The sequence below is a fragment of the Mchenga conophoros genome, linkage group LG6 (genome assembly GCF_057382185.1).
Source record: "Mchenga conophoros isolate Kocher_MC1m ecotype Shallow Benthic linkage group LG6, M_conophoros_male_GT1.1, whole genome shotgun sequence".
Classification (NCBI taxonomy): Eukaryota; Metazoa; Chordata; class Actinopteri; order Cichliformes; family Cichlidae; genus Mchenga; species Mchenga conophoros.
This window is the reverse complement of record NC_140531.1, coordinates 36452782-36471729: the sequence shown is the minus strand read 5'-3', so window position 1 is coordinate 36471729 and position 18948 is coordinate 36452782. Positions and strand designations below refer to the sequence as shown.

The window sequence follows — 18948 nt, the reverse complement described above, 5'->3', positions numbered from 1 at the left end:
TTTTTCATATGTAGCAGCACCCCCTAAGACCTTAAATAGATTTTCATGTGTATGCTGGTGGAATTCCCCTTAAGGATTAGAAACAACTAGTCAGTTTTATGGCATAATGCTCCCCGTGTCTGAAACATTTAGCTTTTAATTATTCCTAATTAACTTTTACTTAAGTAAAAAGTACATGGAGTTATTTTGCTCTGAAGTACTCTTAATTAACTAAACCATCTGAATAAGTCTTCCATCACCATAGTTTCCTGGATACTCCTTGATTCAGTTCAAGATTGAAGATTCAAGAGCTTTATTGTCAATACAACAGTATACACAGTATACACAGTATACACAGTATACAACGTAGCGAAATGCTGTTTCACCCCAAGCCCCTCATGGTGCATTTATAAGTATATAAAAGATATATGTCCAAGAGATATAAAACTAAGAATTACAAATAAATAACATGCTAAATTTTGGTAAAATTAAGGGATAAAAAGGTACTAATTACTAACTATACAATACTATACAATACTATAGTAGTAACTATACAATGCTATAATGATAACTATAAACAAAGACAGTCCAGAGACAACACAAAGTGTATTGTGCAGTAGGTATTGAATACCAGGTTGAAGTTATTGTCATGATATTGTAGACAAGACAGGGCGAAGACATGTGCAAGATGGAAAATGTGCAAATATAATATAATTTAGATATGTGTTCAGCAACTATGAGACTGAGTGTAAAAATAAGCATATTGTTCCCAGGTCCAGTTTGTAGTGGATTAGCGGAAGTTTTTGTTGTTTTTGAGTCTTTTGGTGAGTATTGTAAGGTGTTTGTAGAGGTGTATGTGTATATCAGTCCTTTGGTGGTAGTGAGTGGACTGCTTGGGGGAAGAAGCTCTTGCAGAGTCTGGTCTTTGGTCCTTGATGCTGCTAAACATCTATTTCAGCCATGTATAAGCCCAGACAGTGATAGCAATCGAACCACACAGACATTTGCCTGTCTTCCACAGTGACTTCAGTGGCCTTGTTCTGCACTCAACAAAGTTCATCACAGTTCATCGTCTTTGTCCCCGCTGAGCTGTAGTTGGCTACTGTCTCCAACCTTGTCTCGCTCATCTCTCCTCACCCCTGTCCCTCCCGAGGTCTGCTTCCATCACCTATCCCTAGGGGATAACTGCCTCCGCTGCCCAGCCCCATCTGTCCCTCCACTAGACCAGCCTCACCCTGACTCTCCCTCCGCACTTTGGCTGCAGCCTCTTTATGTGATGTCACTGAGCAGAAGGATGGCCTTTTTGGTGAGTGCATGTGTGTGTGTAAATGGGTGTATGGTGTCTGTGTGAGTCAGTGAGCGGGAGGTGTGTGTGAGTATTTGACACACACACAGAGGGAGAGAGAGAGAGAGAGAGAGAAAGAAGACAGACAGAAAGAAAGAAGAAAAGAAAGGCACAAGTGTCAAGTTTCCCTTTTCAGTTCAGGAGCTCAAATCCTTGTTTTTAATCTAGAAAAGAGGGTGAAAAGAGCACGAAAAGGGAGAAGGTAGCTGGGAATTTGAGCTGGTGACAGATGTTTTTTGTTCCTTCTTTCTTTCTCTCTTTACAGTGTTATAGATGAGTGCGCAAAACATTATATGAAGATATGAAAAGTTCACTGTAAAATAATGTGATTTAAAATATGTAAAATGATCAAATTATATACACACACACACACACACATATATATGAAAGAGACAAACTACCTGTCTCTAGTTTTTCCACTGATGACACCATTTACTGCTCAAATCTCAAAGTTTACTCTCTTCCTGTGACGTCTCACCACATCCTGGTTTTGACTGCACAAGATGCTGAGATGTCTACAGTTTAACGGTTTTCCTGTCACTTTTCAGTTCACACCCGTATTCACGCGATTTCGCTCATAGGACACTGTGGACTAAAAAGGTGCACACATAAACGCATATACTGATAAATAATTAGATACTATCATGGTAGGCTACTGTCCAATTTGCGGGAAGCCTGTCTACTTTGGTAAGTCTGACCTGTTTAATTTTTAAACTCGATGCAATTGTCTTCCTCTTTCTGTCTGGCACTTGCTTTACACGCTCTTTATCTGTCTGTCTACCATCTCTGTGGCAGATCAGTTTGGCATTGTCATAAAACTTGAAATCTGAAATAAAGCACAAATAATGAACAGGTGAAACCAGGTGTAATAAAATTAATAAAGGGCATTTTTTGGAGTTAACATAAGATTGAGGTTCACCTTGTGTTTTGTTTTCTTTCTGCAAAGTCTTATTATCTACATTAGACAAAGTGCAATGATATCAATATGTTCCTTAAATGCAAAATTGTTATCTATTTTCTTTTTAGAGGACAAAAAAAGGCATTTCACTCTTTCTTTTTAAGGCTTTTGGCTTTATTTGAACCACACATGCACACAAATGCACACACTCGTATCCATGATAACAACAGGATGTGGGTCTAGCCAAACGAGCATGCACTGCTCTTTGGGTTTCCTCCCTACCTCCCCTCTCTTTTAAACAAGTCCTTTTCCACATTCAGGCCTAGCCATTAGATCCACAAAATGACTCAAACCACCAGTTAGATTCCTCTTTGGTTGTTATTTTTGCTGTTAGTTTTTCTCGCCTGTTCATGCACCAGCTAAGTTCAAATTCTCTGATGTGACCTGCCCTACTTTTAGTTCAACATCACAGTCTCTGGCCTACTTGCACTGATGAGGCTAATAGTCTGTAACTTCTGAACCAGACACATGAAATCCAGACATTGTGTTATCAGAAATTGTATGAGATGCAAAATCCTTTTGACTTTTTAATTAAATATTAATAAAAATATCCGATCCTGCCTCTCATTAAGCTAGTCCATCTCTTCCTTTGGTGCAGGTGAGAAGAAGAGGTCCTTAGGGAGAGACTACCATCCTCTGTGTCTGAAGTGTCAGAAGTGTAACAGACAGCTCACCCCTGGACAACATGCTGAGGTATATAAGGACAACAACTGAGTCAATTAAGTATTCAAGGAAAGTAATATGAATGCAGTTTACTGAATGAGTAGGATGATGCTATAAATATGTGTTACTCGTTGTGTTTCAGTATGATGAGAAGCCATACTGTACACACTGCTATCTGAAGATGTTTGGACCGAGAGGTATACTGCCATCTCAGTATGAAAACACAAACACGCACAACTGGCCAACCACACGCTATTTCTGAATGCCTTTTCTCTGTGTAAATCTTTCTTAACAGGTAACAGGTAACTGACGTCGGTGTGGCACAGTATATCCCCTCAACAAAAGCCAGGATGAGGCAAAAATGAACAAATGCTGACATTTAAAAGATCCGGTTTATATAAGGCAAAAGATAAAGGAGTGAATAAATAATAATGAAGGACCGGAATATACTGTAAACCTTATAGGACAGAGTGAGCTCTCTTTGTTCCCTTTTGACGAATTAAAATATTTATAAATGTGGTAGAACTAGGCAATGCTATGTATATGTGACTGTTCACTTTTGTAATGTAAATTAATTTGGATGTAGAAAAGTGTGAGTCAGTGCAAATAAATACATTTTTTGAATGTTGCAGCATCAAATTCTGGTAGATGTCTAAGTTTTTAAGACTTTGCAATCAGGGGCTTACACTTTAGGATTTCTGGGCATGCGGCATGATTGTGTTCCCTCACAAACTAATAAAAACTCTAATCACCAACAATACAGATGCATGTAAAAAATTAGTTGGGCTAGAGGGTTCTCCCTCTCTCCCCCATCAAGCCGCCAGGGGAAAGGAGCAGGAATGGATAAGAGTGGTTGCTGTTGGCAGGGTAAACTAGATCTTCTGCCAGCAGAATCTACTGGAATGGGTGCTACAGTGAGGCAAACATGGGGCTCTCTCTGTCAAACACACACACACACACACACACACACACACGTGCACGTGCAAGCAGTGCGTCTGCAGTGTGCCTTCACTGCTGCAGGAGCTTGTCACCCAGTGGTGGGTGAAGTGCACAGTTTCGATGCACACGCTCTCGCTCTCTTTTTTTCAAACACACACTGGCACGCATATGAAAAAACAAAACAAAACATAGATGTGGTTGATGCGTTTTCCTGTTGAGTGTCATGTGTCACTCCAGTGACATTTCAGGTGTTTGCTCTTGAAGGTGAGATGGATATTGAAATAAAGGGTGAAGAGGCTGAAAAAGAAATAGTATCGAGAGAGGAGATGGACAAAGGGAGAGAGGGTTTATTATGACATCTAGCAAAGAGTAAGCAGAGATATACCTGTCTAGCCTTCAGTGTGCCTTTAAAACTGTCCATCTCCTTCTCCTTTTTCCAGATCCATATTCTATCCCAAGCACACCAAGCCTCTCTCACCTTCCATGTCTCCTTCACCCTCTAACCCCCTACCTTGATAGATCACATGACTGCTGTGTTACCAGCTGGCTGACTGTTCATTTGCAAGTGTTTCAGCTACACTCCCTTATTAGAGAGACGGGTGGTGGTGGAAGGGCAGAATTATAGGTGGAAGGGGGGCAGAGGGATGAGTGGGTGCTATGCAGACCACTGGGTGATTGAGGGGCACTGACAGAACTGAAAGAAAAGAGAGGGAGCTTGAATTTATAGGCGAGACAGGAAGAGAGAGAGGGGAAAGTAAAACAGAGGGATGAAAAATTACCATATTAAGCCTTGCTAAGTTAATGCAGAGGTTATTCAATTTGCATTAATTCACCTTGGGTCGAAACTGGAAAATTGAGCTAAATAAAAAATGTCATTATCTTACCATGAGGTGGCAGCAGGAAAGGCCCATGTGTGGATCCAATATTAACTTCAGAGGCATTCTAAACCAGTAACTATGCTTGCCACACTTCAAACAATGACACTTGATGACGACTTGAAAATAGTATTTAAGTATTTTACAGTAACTTTTAAAAAATGTATAAAGACTAGACAATTTTTGCTTGTGAGGCGATGCGTTGCAACCATTTTCATTTATGTAATATTGTTGACATCTAGTGGCCGTGAATAAAACTGCTGGACTGCGTCGAGTCAGTTGAAAAGCCTGTACAGTAACCACTACAGTAACCACCAGAGTATTTTTGTATTAATAGCTTAGAAAATGCATTTTAATAAAACAAAAGAAATACTAACGTAGCCCTATCATGTGCCAATAATTCTAACTCAGTTCATGAATTTGAAATTCTTCAAGCACCGGAGAAGAAGACAGAAAGGACAAAACTATGAATATATTTGTTTTGCAAATAAATAAATAAATGCCAGGTCAGAAAAGGATATCTTGATAGCAGGTCTACTTAACATAGCTAATCTCTAATAAATAGCGTAGGAAGGTACGTGTTTATAGACCGACATGTTCTACAGCCTAATTTGTATTTTTTTTGTTTCTGTTTCTGACTTTGCAAATTGACAACTACGTTAGTCACACGGTAATAACAGAAGTAATGATGTAAAGCTCTCGAGTGTACTTGTCAACCGGGAATTTGAAACACGGGGGCTCGCTCACGTCTTTGAATTTCTTCGGCTTTTCCAAGCTGTACTTGAAGGCAACTCATAGCCAGCAGCGTCGTTTTGTGTGGCGCATGCGCATCTAGCTAACTAGGAAGCAGAGGAGACGGTCTCCGTGGATTATGTGGACATATCGTTCAGTGAAAGCAGTAGCTGTTTGATTTGGATACATGCCGTGTTCTTACAATGAAAAGCTGACAGCTCGAAACGAAGTTGAGTCAATACGATATATATTTAACTGTATGTATTAGGGCCTGAGTCAGAATGATGTCAGAATGCGACCTGACAGAGACAGAGACCGGCGAGCCAGTGCTGGACACGGGGGAAAGAGCGGTGCCAGTGCTGGAGTCTAACTTTCACTCCATAGACCCTCCAAAGGTGTTATTTGACAGGAACCGGATAGGTCTGACAACTGGGGCGAACCCCGGTGGTGCCATACGTATTTCGGACTCTTGTGAAAGCGTGTTGACCGAACTAGAGACAGAGGGCTCCGGCGAAGAGGCGCTGCTGTTACCGTGCTTAGCAGGAAGCTCGTCGTCTCCGAGAGGTGTAAAAGAAAAGCGAAGCAGGCGGTACAGGCACAGCTCGTCTTCGGATAAAGATGCTTTAGCCTCCCCGGGTAAGTGTTTCAAATCACGGCCTTTGAAATGGTTGTATATGAAACTAATAAATAGACAGCCACACTCAGATACTCATAGGGGTTATGTCTTTTCTGACATTTTGTTATTTGATGCATATGGCTCTGGAAAAATTCTGCCTACTCAGGCTGATTACGGTTGTGATAACAGGTAATGCAACGTGGTCAAATAGATATGTTATGTAAGCTCTCTGAAGTGAGCATTTCACGCGGCTTTTTAATGTTTGGGTCTCTCTTAAGGTCTGTTGAGGCTGTTGGAGAACCAACACTTTGGTTATTATTAGAATTTTAAAAAAGCACAAACTTGGTGTCACATTACATAAAAAAGTACCCGGTTTCTCCACAGCACTTGGTGAACTGAAGGCTTGGTGTGCAGTCTGTATCGTGTCTGTATTTTCTGCTCAATTTGTCATCACCCATATTTTAGTCTGACAATCAAGACAGAATCAAGGCTACAAATATGATGACAAAAAAGTTTTTAAAACAACAACAACAAACAAACAGTTTATAATACTTCCAGGATAATAAATAAGTCTGCCTCATCCATTGAACTCTTGCCCACCTGGTTGACATCATTGCCTCCTTCATCCAAATTATCTTTGTTCCTCAAGCTAGGAGGTTTTTGAAAATTCTGGTCTGTTGTAAGATGTTTGTTGTGATAAAATTATTTGAGGCTATGCTGTGAACTAGATTGTCCAGCAGGAACAACTAAAGTTTCTGTCAGATTTGTTTTGGATGATGAGAAGGGGGGTGGGGGATGGGGGATGCAGGGAAAGACCAAGAAAAAGGTGACCTAGTCGCTATGGAAGCGGCATAATCTGACTTAAATGCTCACTGGATTTAACAACACTCCCCCTCATACCGCCCACCTTTTGTTTTTTCCTTTTTTCCCTCTGCAAAACAAATTCTGAGCATTTGTATTCATTTCTGTTATTCAGCCTCTCCCAACAGAGATCTATTGTTCAGATCCATGTCCTATTATGGCCAGAAATCTAGGCCACAGGTAGAGTCTGAGCCTTAAATGGCAAGTGTTGGCATCCCATTACTTGTGGCCTTTGTAGAACAATAATCTTCTCCTCTAAAATTACAAAACTGTTTTACAGATTATTGTTAGAATACTGACTAAGAGCCGTTTCTCTTGCACTTTGTGCCATTTAAAAATATCATGTAAATTAATTGTGAATTGTAGCTCTTAAATTCTGCTTTACGTGTCATGGGAAATATTAACCAAATAGCAATAGTGCTTTTTTTTTTTTTAACAAAGTAATTGGTAAAAATTTGCATGCGTCCATAAATGTATTCTATTTTTCATCACGTATGCCATCTTTTGCTGCCTTCTTTGTCACCAGTCCAAAGAGCCTAGAAACAGCACGCAGGGTTTATTTATAGTTATAGTCTTTATGTAAAGTTCATTTTGATAAACTTGAGTAAGTTGAAGCATTTTATCATGTAACTGTCAAAACTCGAGGGAAACAGTTTTAGCGTTTAAGACAAATTGTATCAATTTTATGCGCTTGCTGTAACTTAAATATATAGTTATAGAACACTTTTCACAGTCCAGTGTTGTGCCATGTCACACACTTTGTGCTCTGCATGTCTATTGGAGGTCTCTGAAGTTATAAGTGAGGTACACTCCTGCTGTGTGTGCCCCATTAGTTGACCAGGACATCTGAGAGGCTGATATTAAATATGCATAATGCCCCTGTGCTAGCAGACACACTTTGTAGTCCAGTACAGTGTTTGAAGATGATGAAGACGGAAATTGAGAGAAAGGAAGTACTATATGCGCATATACTATTACTTTGGCTTTCTACAGGTTGAAGCTAATGGGAAGTGGAAGACATACAAGGCCCATTACTGCCATCTGCAGCAATACACCACAGTGATCTTATCACAGACTATAAGCACCAGGGTTGCGCACAGGAAGCGTAGATCTGTCATCATACAAGATGATAGATTGAGCACACTTTGACCTGTTGTTGGGAATTAAATGAAGATAAAATATTGCATCACACAGAACTGGATTACAAACTCCTTACAGTAAATCAGAGATTTACTGTTTTAGAGCACAATCTAAAACTATGTTAAGATTTTTATACTAAAGTCAAAATGGAGCTATTTTTAAGTCATTACTTTTGGACAGCTTTTCCAGAGATCAGAGTTACCTTTATGGCCAGACATCTTGTCCCAGTGTGGTCCACATCCACAAAAACCACTCAGAGCTTAGCCTTCAGAGATTGTGCACGTACAGCATGATCAGAAATTTATGGGAGTATTTACCCAATAAAATTGCTTAATATTTGCAGCACAGTTTAAATTCTTTTTAAAGTAGGATGTTTGCTTTGCAGGTACCAAATGGAGCATGAAACACAGGTGCAGCCTAGCTTAAACCTCTGTTTCAAATAATTCAGTTTTAGTTATATAGCACCAAATCACAACAACAGTTGTCTCAAGTTGTTTTATTTTGCAAGGTAAAGACTACAGTAATGCGGAGAAAACCCCAAGAATCCGATGACCCGCAGAGTGGTATATAAACGCAGAGTGAAACTTTGCAGCATTTATTGAGAAGATACAAGGAAAAGATCAGTCTGTCTAAATTCTTCTTATTATTGAATTATTGAGTTATCTTACAGCCACAACATGATAAACACCTACCTAATCAGAATACTTTATTAGTAATGCTTTTTGGTAATCTCAGTCTCTAACTGAACGTGCTCCTGTGACTGACCAGCATGTCATGGAGTGGGTGGGAGGAATTATCCAACATTGTCTTCATCTTAATGTTGGATAGCTCCCCACTGTATCACCAAAATACCTTTGACGCATCAAAGTAATGCATAGTATGCTACCGGAACATTAACAGATAATTGGCTGCAGGGTGCGAGTACTGTGCTGTAATGAGGAGGTCTTGGTTAGTCACTTTACTTTCTGAACCTCCCCATCCATCCATTCGCTTATCCTTTTCAGGGTCGCGGGGGGCGGTGGAGCCTATCCCAGCTGTCATAGGGCGAGAGGCGGGGTACACCCTGGACAGGTCGCCAGTCTGTCGCAGGGCCAACACACAGGGACAGACAACCATTCGCACTCACATTCACTCGCACATTCACACCTAATGGCAATTTGGATTTTCCAATTAACCTATCCTCTCAAGCTGTATGTCTTTGGATGGTGGGAGGAAGCCGGAGTACCCGGAGAGAACCCACGCAAACACAGAAAGACCCCGGCCTGATGTTGGAATTGAACTCAGGACCTTCTTGCTGTGCGGCAACAGTGCTAACCACCGTGCCACCGTGCTTGCTTCTGAACCTCCCCGTTAAGTTAAATTGAGTTTGACTTTTAACATATGATTCTGGGTACTTTTCATGTATTTGTTCAGGAGTAATTGGGCCATACTAGGTCAGACTAGGTTTGACAAGTATTCACTGTTTTAAACAATCCAGATTAATTATGTAACGTTTGCTTATCACTCTTTCTTTTCTTCCTCGTGTTAATTAGGTTCTCTTGGGCCCTACAGTTAAACTAGCTTTGAAGCTATCTTTGTTACTCCTTATCGGTCACCCTTGGCATGTTGACTGTCCTGTCCCTGTTTTTATAGCACCTACCACATGTCTGTGACTTTATCTCTCCTTGCATCCCACTGTGACTTTAGTGCGACTGATACAGAGCATGGGTCTCTGTCAGCTGATCGTTCTGCCCTGTGCAAGGAGGAGAACTTATGATCTGCCATGTCATGTGTTTGGACCTTTATCAAAATAATAATTGGCACTATTCACCAGAGAGCAGTGATTTCAAGAGAATGACGTTTGATCTGCAAGGCAGTAGAAAATGCCAGATTTTAACAAGTGGCGGAATCACTGGTTTAGACCAATTTTTTTTTAAGTTTAGTTGGTAAATTCTCTGTGATAGTGTACACACAGTCAAAATATGGGCATGCGATTTGGAATTCCTCTTAAATGTGTGTTTGTGTATTCCTTTGTGGGTGATTCCTGTGATAGACTTGGCCACCTGTTTTATCCCACCCTTTGCACAGTGTGCAATGGGAACACTTCCAGTTTCCCACTGCCTAGAACAGAATAATCAGGAGGTGAGATGGGTGAGGTAACGGACAGTTTACAGTAGTCTCTGTGAGAGAGATTGCAATTATTATTTTTTACCACTGATTTTTCAGCATGTATAATGTAAATAACTCATTCATGATCATTTCAAAGGTATCTGATGGTCCTAAACACCAAAACATAACACCCATGCAGAGAAACCTCTTGATGTTTACTTAATGCCATATTTTGCAATGGACATGTAAGTGTAAATGCAATCTTATTGTTCTAGTTCTTAAGAAAATACATTTGTTTAATTGTAGCAAGTTCTGGTTGTATACAATGTAAAAATAAATCAAAGTAATCTTGAGTTATTCCCCTTCTAGGTACCAACAGTGGAGATTTCAACCATTTCCCTGACGACCCCGAGTTTGCCGATATTATCCAAAGGGCAGAGCAAGCCATTGAGAGTGGCGTCTTTCCAGAGAGGATTTCCCAGGGCTCAAGTGGGAGTTACTTTGTCAAAGACCCAAAAGGGGTACGTTTGGTACAAATGACACAGATTCATGACAAGCGAAGGAAGGTTCATGGGCTAAACTTGGAGGAAGAATATAAATCAGTAGCTTAGCAACATTTCCAAACATTTATCTTTTCTTTTTTCAAAACATTAATTGCTTTAATCATAAGAGTTTGTAAATTAGGAAGAAGGAATATGGAAATCCACAGGATTATGATTCTTGTTTAATTATTCAAAAAGCAATGGTTCAGCTGATAACAGCAGATCACTGGCATCTACAGGTAATTACTGGGAAGATGGTGAGCCCAAGATGTCAGACGCATTCCTCACGCTTTACATTTGTTGCTTATAGTTACACTATTAGTCTTTGGCTTTTTAATTGTGTTTGTAAGGAGCTTGAAGCAACACTAATATGCGTGGTAAAATTAGTTCTCACTCTTTCTGTTTTCTGACCTGGGCTGTATGTCAGATTGCAAGTTTAGAAAAAAAACAAATGTATCACTCTGTTTTGTTTTTTATTTACAGAAAATCATTGGTGTTTTTAAACCAAAGTCAGAGGAACCTTATGGTCATCTGAATCCAAAATGGACCAAATACTTTCACAAGGTACTTTCTGTCACATGTATCACCTTTTTTAAACATCTGAAAAGTTATTAAGATATATATTGTCATTCATTTTACTTTAATGGCTGCACACAGTGAGTAAGATTAAAAAAAAAAAAAAAAAAAAGTAGGGTAATATTAACACCTCATCTGTAAAACTTCCCCCATGTCTGTCTCTGTTGTTAGCTTTGCTGTCCATGTTGTTTTGGCCGAGGGTGCTTGTTACCTAACCAGGGTTATCTGTCAGAGGCTGCTGCTTCACTGGTTGACACCAAACTCTGTCTTGGTGTGGTGCCAAAAACCAAGGTGTGTGCTTTTTTTTTTTTTTTTTTTTTTTTTTTCTCTGTAGAGTTTTTGAATTAATAACATGTAATCTCCAAAACCCAGTATAAGTAAACACTTGAATTAATCTGGATTTGATTAGGGTCTCTGTGCTCTTCTTTCTGTTCAGCAGTGGTCACAGTTTCAAAGTAAACCAGTGTTATCTAAATTTTATCAGGTGGTGTATTTGGCCAGTGAGACATTCCACTACAACGCCATAGACAGAGCAAAGTCCAGGGGGAAGAAGTACGCCCTAGAGAAAGTCCCCAAAGTGGGGCGACGCTTCCACAGAGTGGGCCTCCCACCCAAGGTACCAAAGACTTTTAAACCGTCACAGTCTAACGTCACCATTTGTTTACTATAAGCAATTCATGAGGAGCTTGGAATCTTGACCTTTCTCTTGTTCATTCCTGTGTCGTTTCCTCCTCTTGCTTCCTTGCTTTCTCTTTGTATTTGTGCAAAAACACAGCCACATGCAGGAAAACCTATACTCATACTGGTTAAAACAAATTCTAATCTTCTTGTTTCAATATTTGTTAATAGGTTCTTTGTCAGATTTGTTCTATTCATATGTACACTGACTGCTTCTCTATAACATACAAGAGTTGTTGCATCAGTGAGTGGAGGGCTGAGAATAGCCACTGATGGTAGAGAACGGTAAAAGGAATCATGCCACACTATTTTTGTGTTGAAGAAGAACAATGTGTTTAGATAAAAGGCCATCAGAACCATAAATGTTGTTTCTGCTTTAAGCCATGTTCTTTTTCAGGAGCTGTAATACTTACTGGATATATTTATCTCTTGTATTGTGAACTGTAATCGTATATCAGTTTTGTCTTTTAATCAAAAACATGTATAACAGGTATTTCATTCCTGGCTGTTTATTACGTGAGACAGTCTTGTGGGTGATCTAAAGATATGTGGATGTTAAGATGATGTGAAAACATAGCTGAAGTGTCTTCGAGGAAGTAAATATGAGGAAACTGACTGCATATTTTCAACTGTCAGGCACAGCTGACATTTCAGCCTTTCGACATTACAGCTTCACTTGTAATATCACTGCACACCACATCATTTCCATTTAAACTGTCTACATACTGTTCTCAGAGCAGTGAACATTGCTATACAGTGTTTTGTTTTAATGGGTATGTTAGTTGCATTCATGCCATATGCGCCTCTGTGTGTTACCAGGTGGGCTCATTTCAGCTGTTTGTGGAGGGTTATCGTGAAGCCGACTACTGGCTGCGACGCTTTGAGGCAGAACCACTGCCAGAGAATATCAGGAAGCAGCTGCAGTCGCAGTTTGAGCGGCTGGTGGTGCTGGACTATGTTATCAGAAACACAGGTAGGCGTGCACGTGTTAACATTTCGATAAATGGTTTAAATTGAAGTGATCAGTCATTGTAGTCTCATTACAGTGTTGGCAGCTTTATTTCGATTTAGTTATACACTGGTTATGATAAAAATTCCTTTGATCTTCATATTTATTTTAAGTTAGTATATGCTTGCGCACAACAGCTGTTTGCTATCTTTGACATCGCTCTGTCTTCCCTCTCATTTCTGCGTATCAAAACTTGTTTATGTTTGTTTTCCTTGTTAGATCGAGGGAATGACAACTGGTTGATCAAGTACGAGACACCAGGAGAAGGAGAGGGAGAAGAACAAAAGGTGAGGTAATTTACCACATGACAGAGGTGTGTTCAGACTGTTCACCAAGCACGCATTCACCTCGCTTAACTCTGTTGAAACACATGAACACTTATAGTCAAAGGAGCTTGCAAAAGAAAAGCGTCTGGACTTCTTTAAGTTGCTTGAAGACATTTCACCTCTCATCCGAGAAGCTTCCTCAGTTCTAAGGTCAAATGGTGGAGAGTCCCAGATATAAACCTAGTGGGAGTAACCCCCCACAGAGGGACAAAAGGACCCCCTGATGATCCTCTAATCGCCTGAGCCAAGGTGTGAAAATGGGTGTGGGTCCCAATCAGCCAGAGTTTCGGGTGAGTTCATTGTGAAACCTGGCCCCATCTTATCACAACACAGAAGAGCCACCTCCACAGGACAAGACTCAGCAGTCCATCTGCATCTTAAGGATAAAGGACACTCTTTCGAGGATGCCGATGTTCACATTTTGGACAGAGAGGACAGATGGTTTGAAAGAGGAGTGAAAGAAGCCATCTATGTCCACTGTGAGTGACCATCTTTGAACAGAGGCGGTGGTTTACGACACCAACTGTCTGCCATCTATAATCCAGTTTTGAGATCCCTTCCCAGACGCCTTAACGCCCACTCACATCCTGGGCCATCTGATCTCAGGAATTCGCATGATAAGGTGGGGCCATGTTTCACAATGAACACACCCGAAACTCTGGCTGACTGGGACCCACACCCATTTTCTCTCCACCATTTGACCTTAGAACTGAAGAAGCTTCTCGGATGAGAGGTGAAACGTCTTCAAGCAACTTAAAGAAGTCCAGACGCTTTTCTTTTGCAAGTTCCTTTGACTACGATGACCTGGATGACTGAGAACCTTCACAGACATGAACACTTATATATTTTTAAACCAGAACACACCTTATGTTGGTTTTGCTTCTGTGTATGTGCAAACTAGACTCACAAATGCATGGAACAAACTTGATGTACGTCTTTGTTACCTATCATCAATCATTATTTTTGATTTGCCGATAAATGACAAAAGTTGTCATTTATGTGTGGCAGTAATCACCCCTCAATCAATAACCAACTTGGTCATCAGTCATTAATAATTTACTCACTTAATGAATTCGAGGTCTTTAATCTTTTTCTCCCTCATGCTGCAGGATGCAGAATGGACAGAGAACATTCAGGACTCCTGCATCAAGATTGCAGCAATTGACAACGGCCTGGCCTTCCCCTTTAAACACCCGGATGAATGGAGAGCCTGTATGTTTATCACTTATTTCACTTTTGCTCACCATCTCTGTCAGTGACAGTAATGAGAGGGCCCCTTTACATGTGCGATTTCATGTAAAGACTCATTAAAAAGACTCATTGCACTTGTAGGAAAGGGTATTGTCAACATAACCTTCTGAAAAACACAAAGTGAAAAGGCACTTTTATTTGAGTGTTTAAAGTATCTTTCTGTGCCACAGTGATTGATGGTTGACCCGGCTCTTTGTTCACGTGGGCTTTAGGAGATCTCTCTTGCAAAATGTGTCACAGCTAAAAGTCTTACTCTCATTACAAATCAGAACCAGGCACTGTGACTGCATGCAGTTTAGACTTGTGCTGTGTACTGAGTGATGCACAAATGCATTTATATTGCACCACAAGTTTCATTGTACTTGAAGACAAAACATTGAGATACCATGAAATTACTGGAGGGGACTGCATGTCTGAAAGGGGATTTATTTGCATACTTTTTGAGATGTATACTACTTTTAGACCCGCTGTCCAGATTAGACAATACAATTAGCTTATCTTAGTACCAAGGTTGTAAATAGGAGGAATTTACTAGCTTGGCTTTTTCCAGATGTAAAACTAACGTAAGAGCTTGTAAAATTGTACTAATCTGTGAACTTGATAAAGTGTTGCAATTAGTAAGTTGTAGATGTGATGGTATGATTTTTACCTTTGGACACTGCCACAGACAGTTCCTTTAATTTTCTGATAATCTCATTGCTATTGGATGATTTCAGTCCTTTTCTTCTTATGGTAGAATCTTGTCATCTGTGTTCTGGCAAGAATTAAAGAATTTTTTACAATAAAAAAAAATAAACTGTAAAGAAAAATTAGGCCACTAAACAATCCTACATGTGGCCTTATTATCAAATACAATGATAGTTATAGGTTCAGTGACAGTGAAAGGCTATACAGACGGAAACATTTGTGTTGTCCCCCTAACAGATCCATTCCACTGGGCATGGCTTCCTCAGGCCAAGGTACCCTTCTCCCAGGAGACCAGAGACCTTGTGCTGTCCCGCCTCTCTGACATGAACTTTGTTCAGGATCTCTGTGAGGACCTCTATGAGATGTTCAAGGTATGAGATGTTCTCATAAGCTTTCCTTTTTAATCTGTTTCTAGATTTTTGAATTCTTAATTGCAGGATATCAGCTAATATCAGTCGTTTTCTGTTTTCAGACAGATAAAGGCTTTGACAAAACCATGTTTGAGAGACAGATGTCCGTCATGAGAGGACAGGTGAGCTTTTGTAATTTATTTTTTATTTTTAATGAGTACTTTAATGTTCCTCTAGTCATTTTTTTTTAACTTTGTACTGTTCTGTCCTCTATTTTATTTTTTTCTGCCTGTTCCTTTTATATCCTACCTTGTTCTCCTTTCTCCTCTCATGGCCTACTTTCTGTCACTTTGTATGCTCTGTAACGTCTTCACCACACATTTTACCCTAATTTTGCATCTGCAGCCACTGTCCTGTCTCACCTTTCAGTCTTTCTATTCTTCTCTCAGCAAGCAGTTAATAATAAAAACATGTTATATTAGTGAACAATACTGTGCAGGATTTGAGTCATTCTCAATTCTTTGTATTTTTGTTCTCCTTCCCTATTGGAATTCTTTAATATGGTTTAAAGTGCTTAAAGTCATGTCCTTAAGAAAAATGAATAAATCCAACAAAGGCATAACACAGGACCCAAGGACCTGAGATAAACATCTGACCCGTCAATTGATCCATCTACTGTTGTAAAGATGCCCTTCTTAAAGAAGGGAAAGAGGGTGAAAAGGCAGAGTTATGCCAAGTTACACAAGAACTGGACTTTTGTACAACAACCTGTTGTGAACAACGGGTCTTGTGAATTTTGAATGTAAATTTAACATTTTAAGTTCTAGTCAGTGTCGTTGGAGTGTTATGGAGGACATCAGTAGAGAGGTACAGCAGTGAATGTGTGCAGCATCTGTTAAATGTGGTAGAGGCTCTGTCATAGTTTGGTGCTGAATTTCCGTCAGTGGTGTGGGGGATCTTGTCAGAATTGATGGAATTATAAACGCAGAAAAGTACTGTGCAGTACCATCTGGAAAGCGCCTTGATTGGCAGTAGCTTATTTGCAGCATTACATTGACCTCAAACACACTGCCAGTGCAGTGAAAGCACACCTGGGTAGAAAACGCATAATAGAATGCTATCAGTTATGGATTGGTATCCTCAGAGCCTGGACCTCAATATTATTGAAGTAGTGTGAGACAGAGGCAGGAAACAAATGGATGAAAATCAGGTAACGTCCAGATTAGAGCTTCAATGTTAAGAAGCCTGGAGAATTATTCCTGAAAACTACTAAAATAGAGCCTGTTTTGAAGAATAAAGGTGCTTGTACTAAATTTGCAAGCTTGTCAGAATTTCACCATTTCTGTGTTTGCTTCATGTGCTATTTCCACACATGTTTGCACATTTCACTGATCACTGCACTTATTTCCCATTTTCCAAGCAAAATATAACAAAATGAGGGATGGCTCAAGACTTTGTCCTGTAGTGCAGTTGTTTTGTAATTTATTTATTTATTTTAACTTTTAGTTAATTATTTAACTTTTGTCAGATATTAAAATGACCTGGCTGTGGAGAAAGTAGCTAATAATAACTGCAGTTTTTATGTATTACTGTCCTTTATCAAAGCCATGTCACATGCATAATATGTAAGCACAGACTGTTTCATATTTCCAATAAGTTGTTTGCATATTCTCTAAAAACTTCGAGTTGCTTTTGCACAACTAATGCACCGTCTTTTCCCAGGTGTTGAACCTGACCCAGGCGTTGAAGGACGGGAAGAGCCCCCTCCAACTGGTTCAGATGCCTCGGGTGGTAGTGGAGCGCAGCCGCTCAGGTGGCCAAGGTCGTGTGGTCACTTTGGGGAATGCGTTTACACAAACCTTCCACTGCAAGCGGCCATTCTTTTCCTCCTGGTAGTCAGAGAAGGATGACGAGGGGAGCAGAGGAGAAGCATCTGCTTTTTGTCCACACATCACTCCTGACGTAAAGAAAGTGAGAGAGAAGCTTACACTGGAAACTGTTCATATTTGTCCTCGGCAGGAAGGAAGTGAAGAAGGATACGGTGATGATGGAAAATAAGATGAGAAATATTTTGTGAGGAAATTGACTTGAGGCCAATTCCTCATTTGAGGAGAGTGCAGGGAACCGTGGGAGCTGGAGAGATTAGCATACCGCCGTCTCCTAGAGAGACCTTGGGGCTGTTTGTGGTTACTATATGGCAACTTGATTAGATAATCAGCTTTTTCACAGAGGTGGGCTTTGTTTATTGTTAGGAAGCTGAAAGTTGGTTTTTTTTTTTCTTTTTTTTTCAAACCACTCAAGCTACCTACTGAAGGTCTCTCGATAATATAGTGCGTTGATGGCCAAAGAGCAAGCACCTAAATACCACAAGCTAACAGCACAGTGGTCCTGGTAGTGTTTGGGAATCTTAAAGAAGTTTCTCTTGGTCGACATTATTCCTCATCTGGGATAAAGTCCAAAATATTTGCTTTGCCTTATAGGATTACTTAGTGAAATATAGATGTGCACTTACACTGCTGGAAGTGTTTGACCAGTTCCACCCAGCTGGGCCAAAACACACTTTACCCAGCTTTAAAACCACGTGTTAAACAAAGACAGTGTCTTCAATTCTCAGTGCTGCCAAAGTCTTTGTTGAAGGAATATTGAAGAGCTTCAAGACAAGAAAATTGTTGAAACTTGAATTTGTAGGAAGTGGAGGACTGCGAATAAACACTTCGCTTGAATGTAATCTGTTTACCGTTTATACACAGAATTTTGCTCCTAAACATTTCAGTACAAGAGAATTCTGTAAGAAATAGACTTCTCATTACTATGAATGTATTTGTTGTTTGACTTGTATTTAATTGCTGGTAAGCAGCTTTCTCTTGAATCTTCTGGCATGGGGGGGTCGCAACTCTCCTTGCTTTTTATATTGTACTCTGTGAAGAGGAAAAACTAAATTGAGGAGACTTGCTTGATGCCATTCTGTTTTCTTATGTATGCATCTTGAAGTTTTTATTCCAACTCTGCAACTATATGGGATAAGTTGTATATTTAACAGATTAAAAAAAACAATAAAATTTGGCAAAATCAAGTATTTTGTAGTTGTCACTAGTACATGTTCTAGTTTATAGGAAAAGGCTAATTTGAAGGCATAAAGAATGAAGTGCACCAAGCTGGAGTTCAGCAGTGACAAAGGTATGTTCAGCAGAGCTCTATCTGCAGGATGACAGTTCTCATGCACCTGATTAATGCCTATTGACTTTAAGATTAAAGATGTCAACAGTAATTCCCACCCAACCTGCTAAAGCCCAAAGATATCCAGGTAATAAGGATGAAAACAAAAACAACAGA

At 39.9% G+C, this 18948-nt stretch overlaps 2 protein-coding genes across 2 annotated transcripts; both read left to right on the top strand.

The window, feature by feature from the left end:
- The first annotated feature begins 1754 nt into the window (after positions 1 to 1754).
- LOC146573207 (cysteine-rich protein 1) lies at positions 1755 to 3584 on the top strand. The gene is made up of 4 exons (XM_085277859.1): positions 1755 to 2011; positions 2881 to 2975; positions 3088 to 3142; positions 3241 to 3584. The coding sequence occupies exons 1-4, from the start codon at positions 1969 to 1971 to the stop codon at positions 3249 to 3251; spliced, it is 204 nt and encodes a 67-aa protein (XP_085133985.1). The 5' UTR covers positions 1755 to 1968; the 3' UTR covers positions 3252 to 3584.
- Positions 3585 to 5594: 2010 nt separating this feature from the next.
- pi4k2b (phosphatidylinositol 4-kinase type 2 beta) lies at positions 5595 to 18688 on the top strand. Its single transcript, XM_085277857.1, has 11 exons — positions 5595 to 6127; positions 10566 to 10717; positions 11222 to 11302; positions 11486 to 11605; positions 11799 to 11930; positions 12812 to 12965; positions 13221 to 13288; positions 14437 to 14539; positions 15503 to 15636; positions 15738 to 15797; positions 17338 to 18688. Exons 1-11 carry the CDS (start codon positions 5773 to 5775, stop codon positions 17509 to 17511), a joined length of 1533 nt encoding a protein of 510 aa, XP_085133983.1. The 5' UTR covers positions 5595 to 5772; the 3' UTR covers positions 17512 to 18688.
- Positions 18689 to 18948: the final 260 nt, after the last annotated feature.

Coding starts and splice junctions, on each gene's coding strand:
- pi4k2b (XM_085277857.1), top strand. CDS start 5,773: ATGATGTCAGAATGCGACCTGACAGAGACAGAGACCGGCGAGCCAGTG. Junction 11,931..12,811: donor GAGTGGGCCTCCCACCCAAG/GTACCAAAGACT, acceptor GTGTGTTACCAG/GTGGGCTCATTTCAGCTGTT. Junction 14,540..15,502: donor CCCGGATGAATGGAGAGCCT/GTATGTTTATCA, acceptor TCCCCCTAACAG/ATCCATTCCACTGGGCATGG.
- LOC146573207 (XM_085277859.1), top strand. CDS start 1,969: ATGGTAGGCTACTGTCCAATTTGCGGGAAGCCTGTCTACTTTG. Junction 2,012..2,880: donor CGGGAAGCCTGTCTACTTTG/GTAAGTCTGACC, acceptor CCTTTGGTGCAG/GTGAGAAGAAGAGGTCCTTA. Junction 2,976..3,087: donor CCCCTGGACAACATGCTGAG/GTATATAAGGAC, acceptor GTTGTGTTTCAG/TATGATGAGAAGCCATACTG.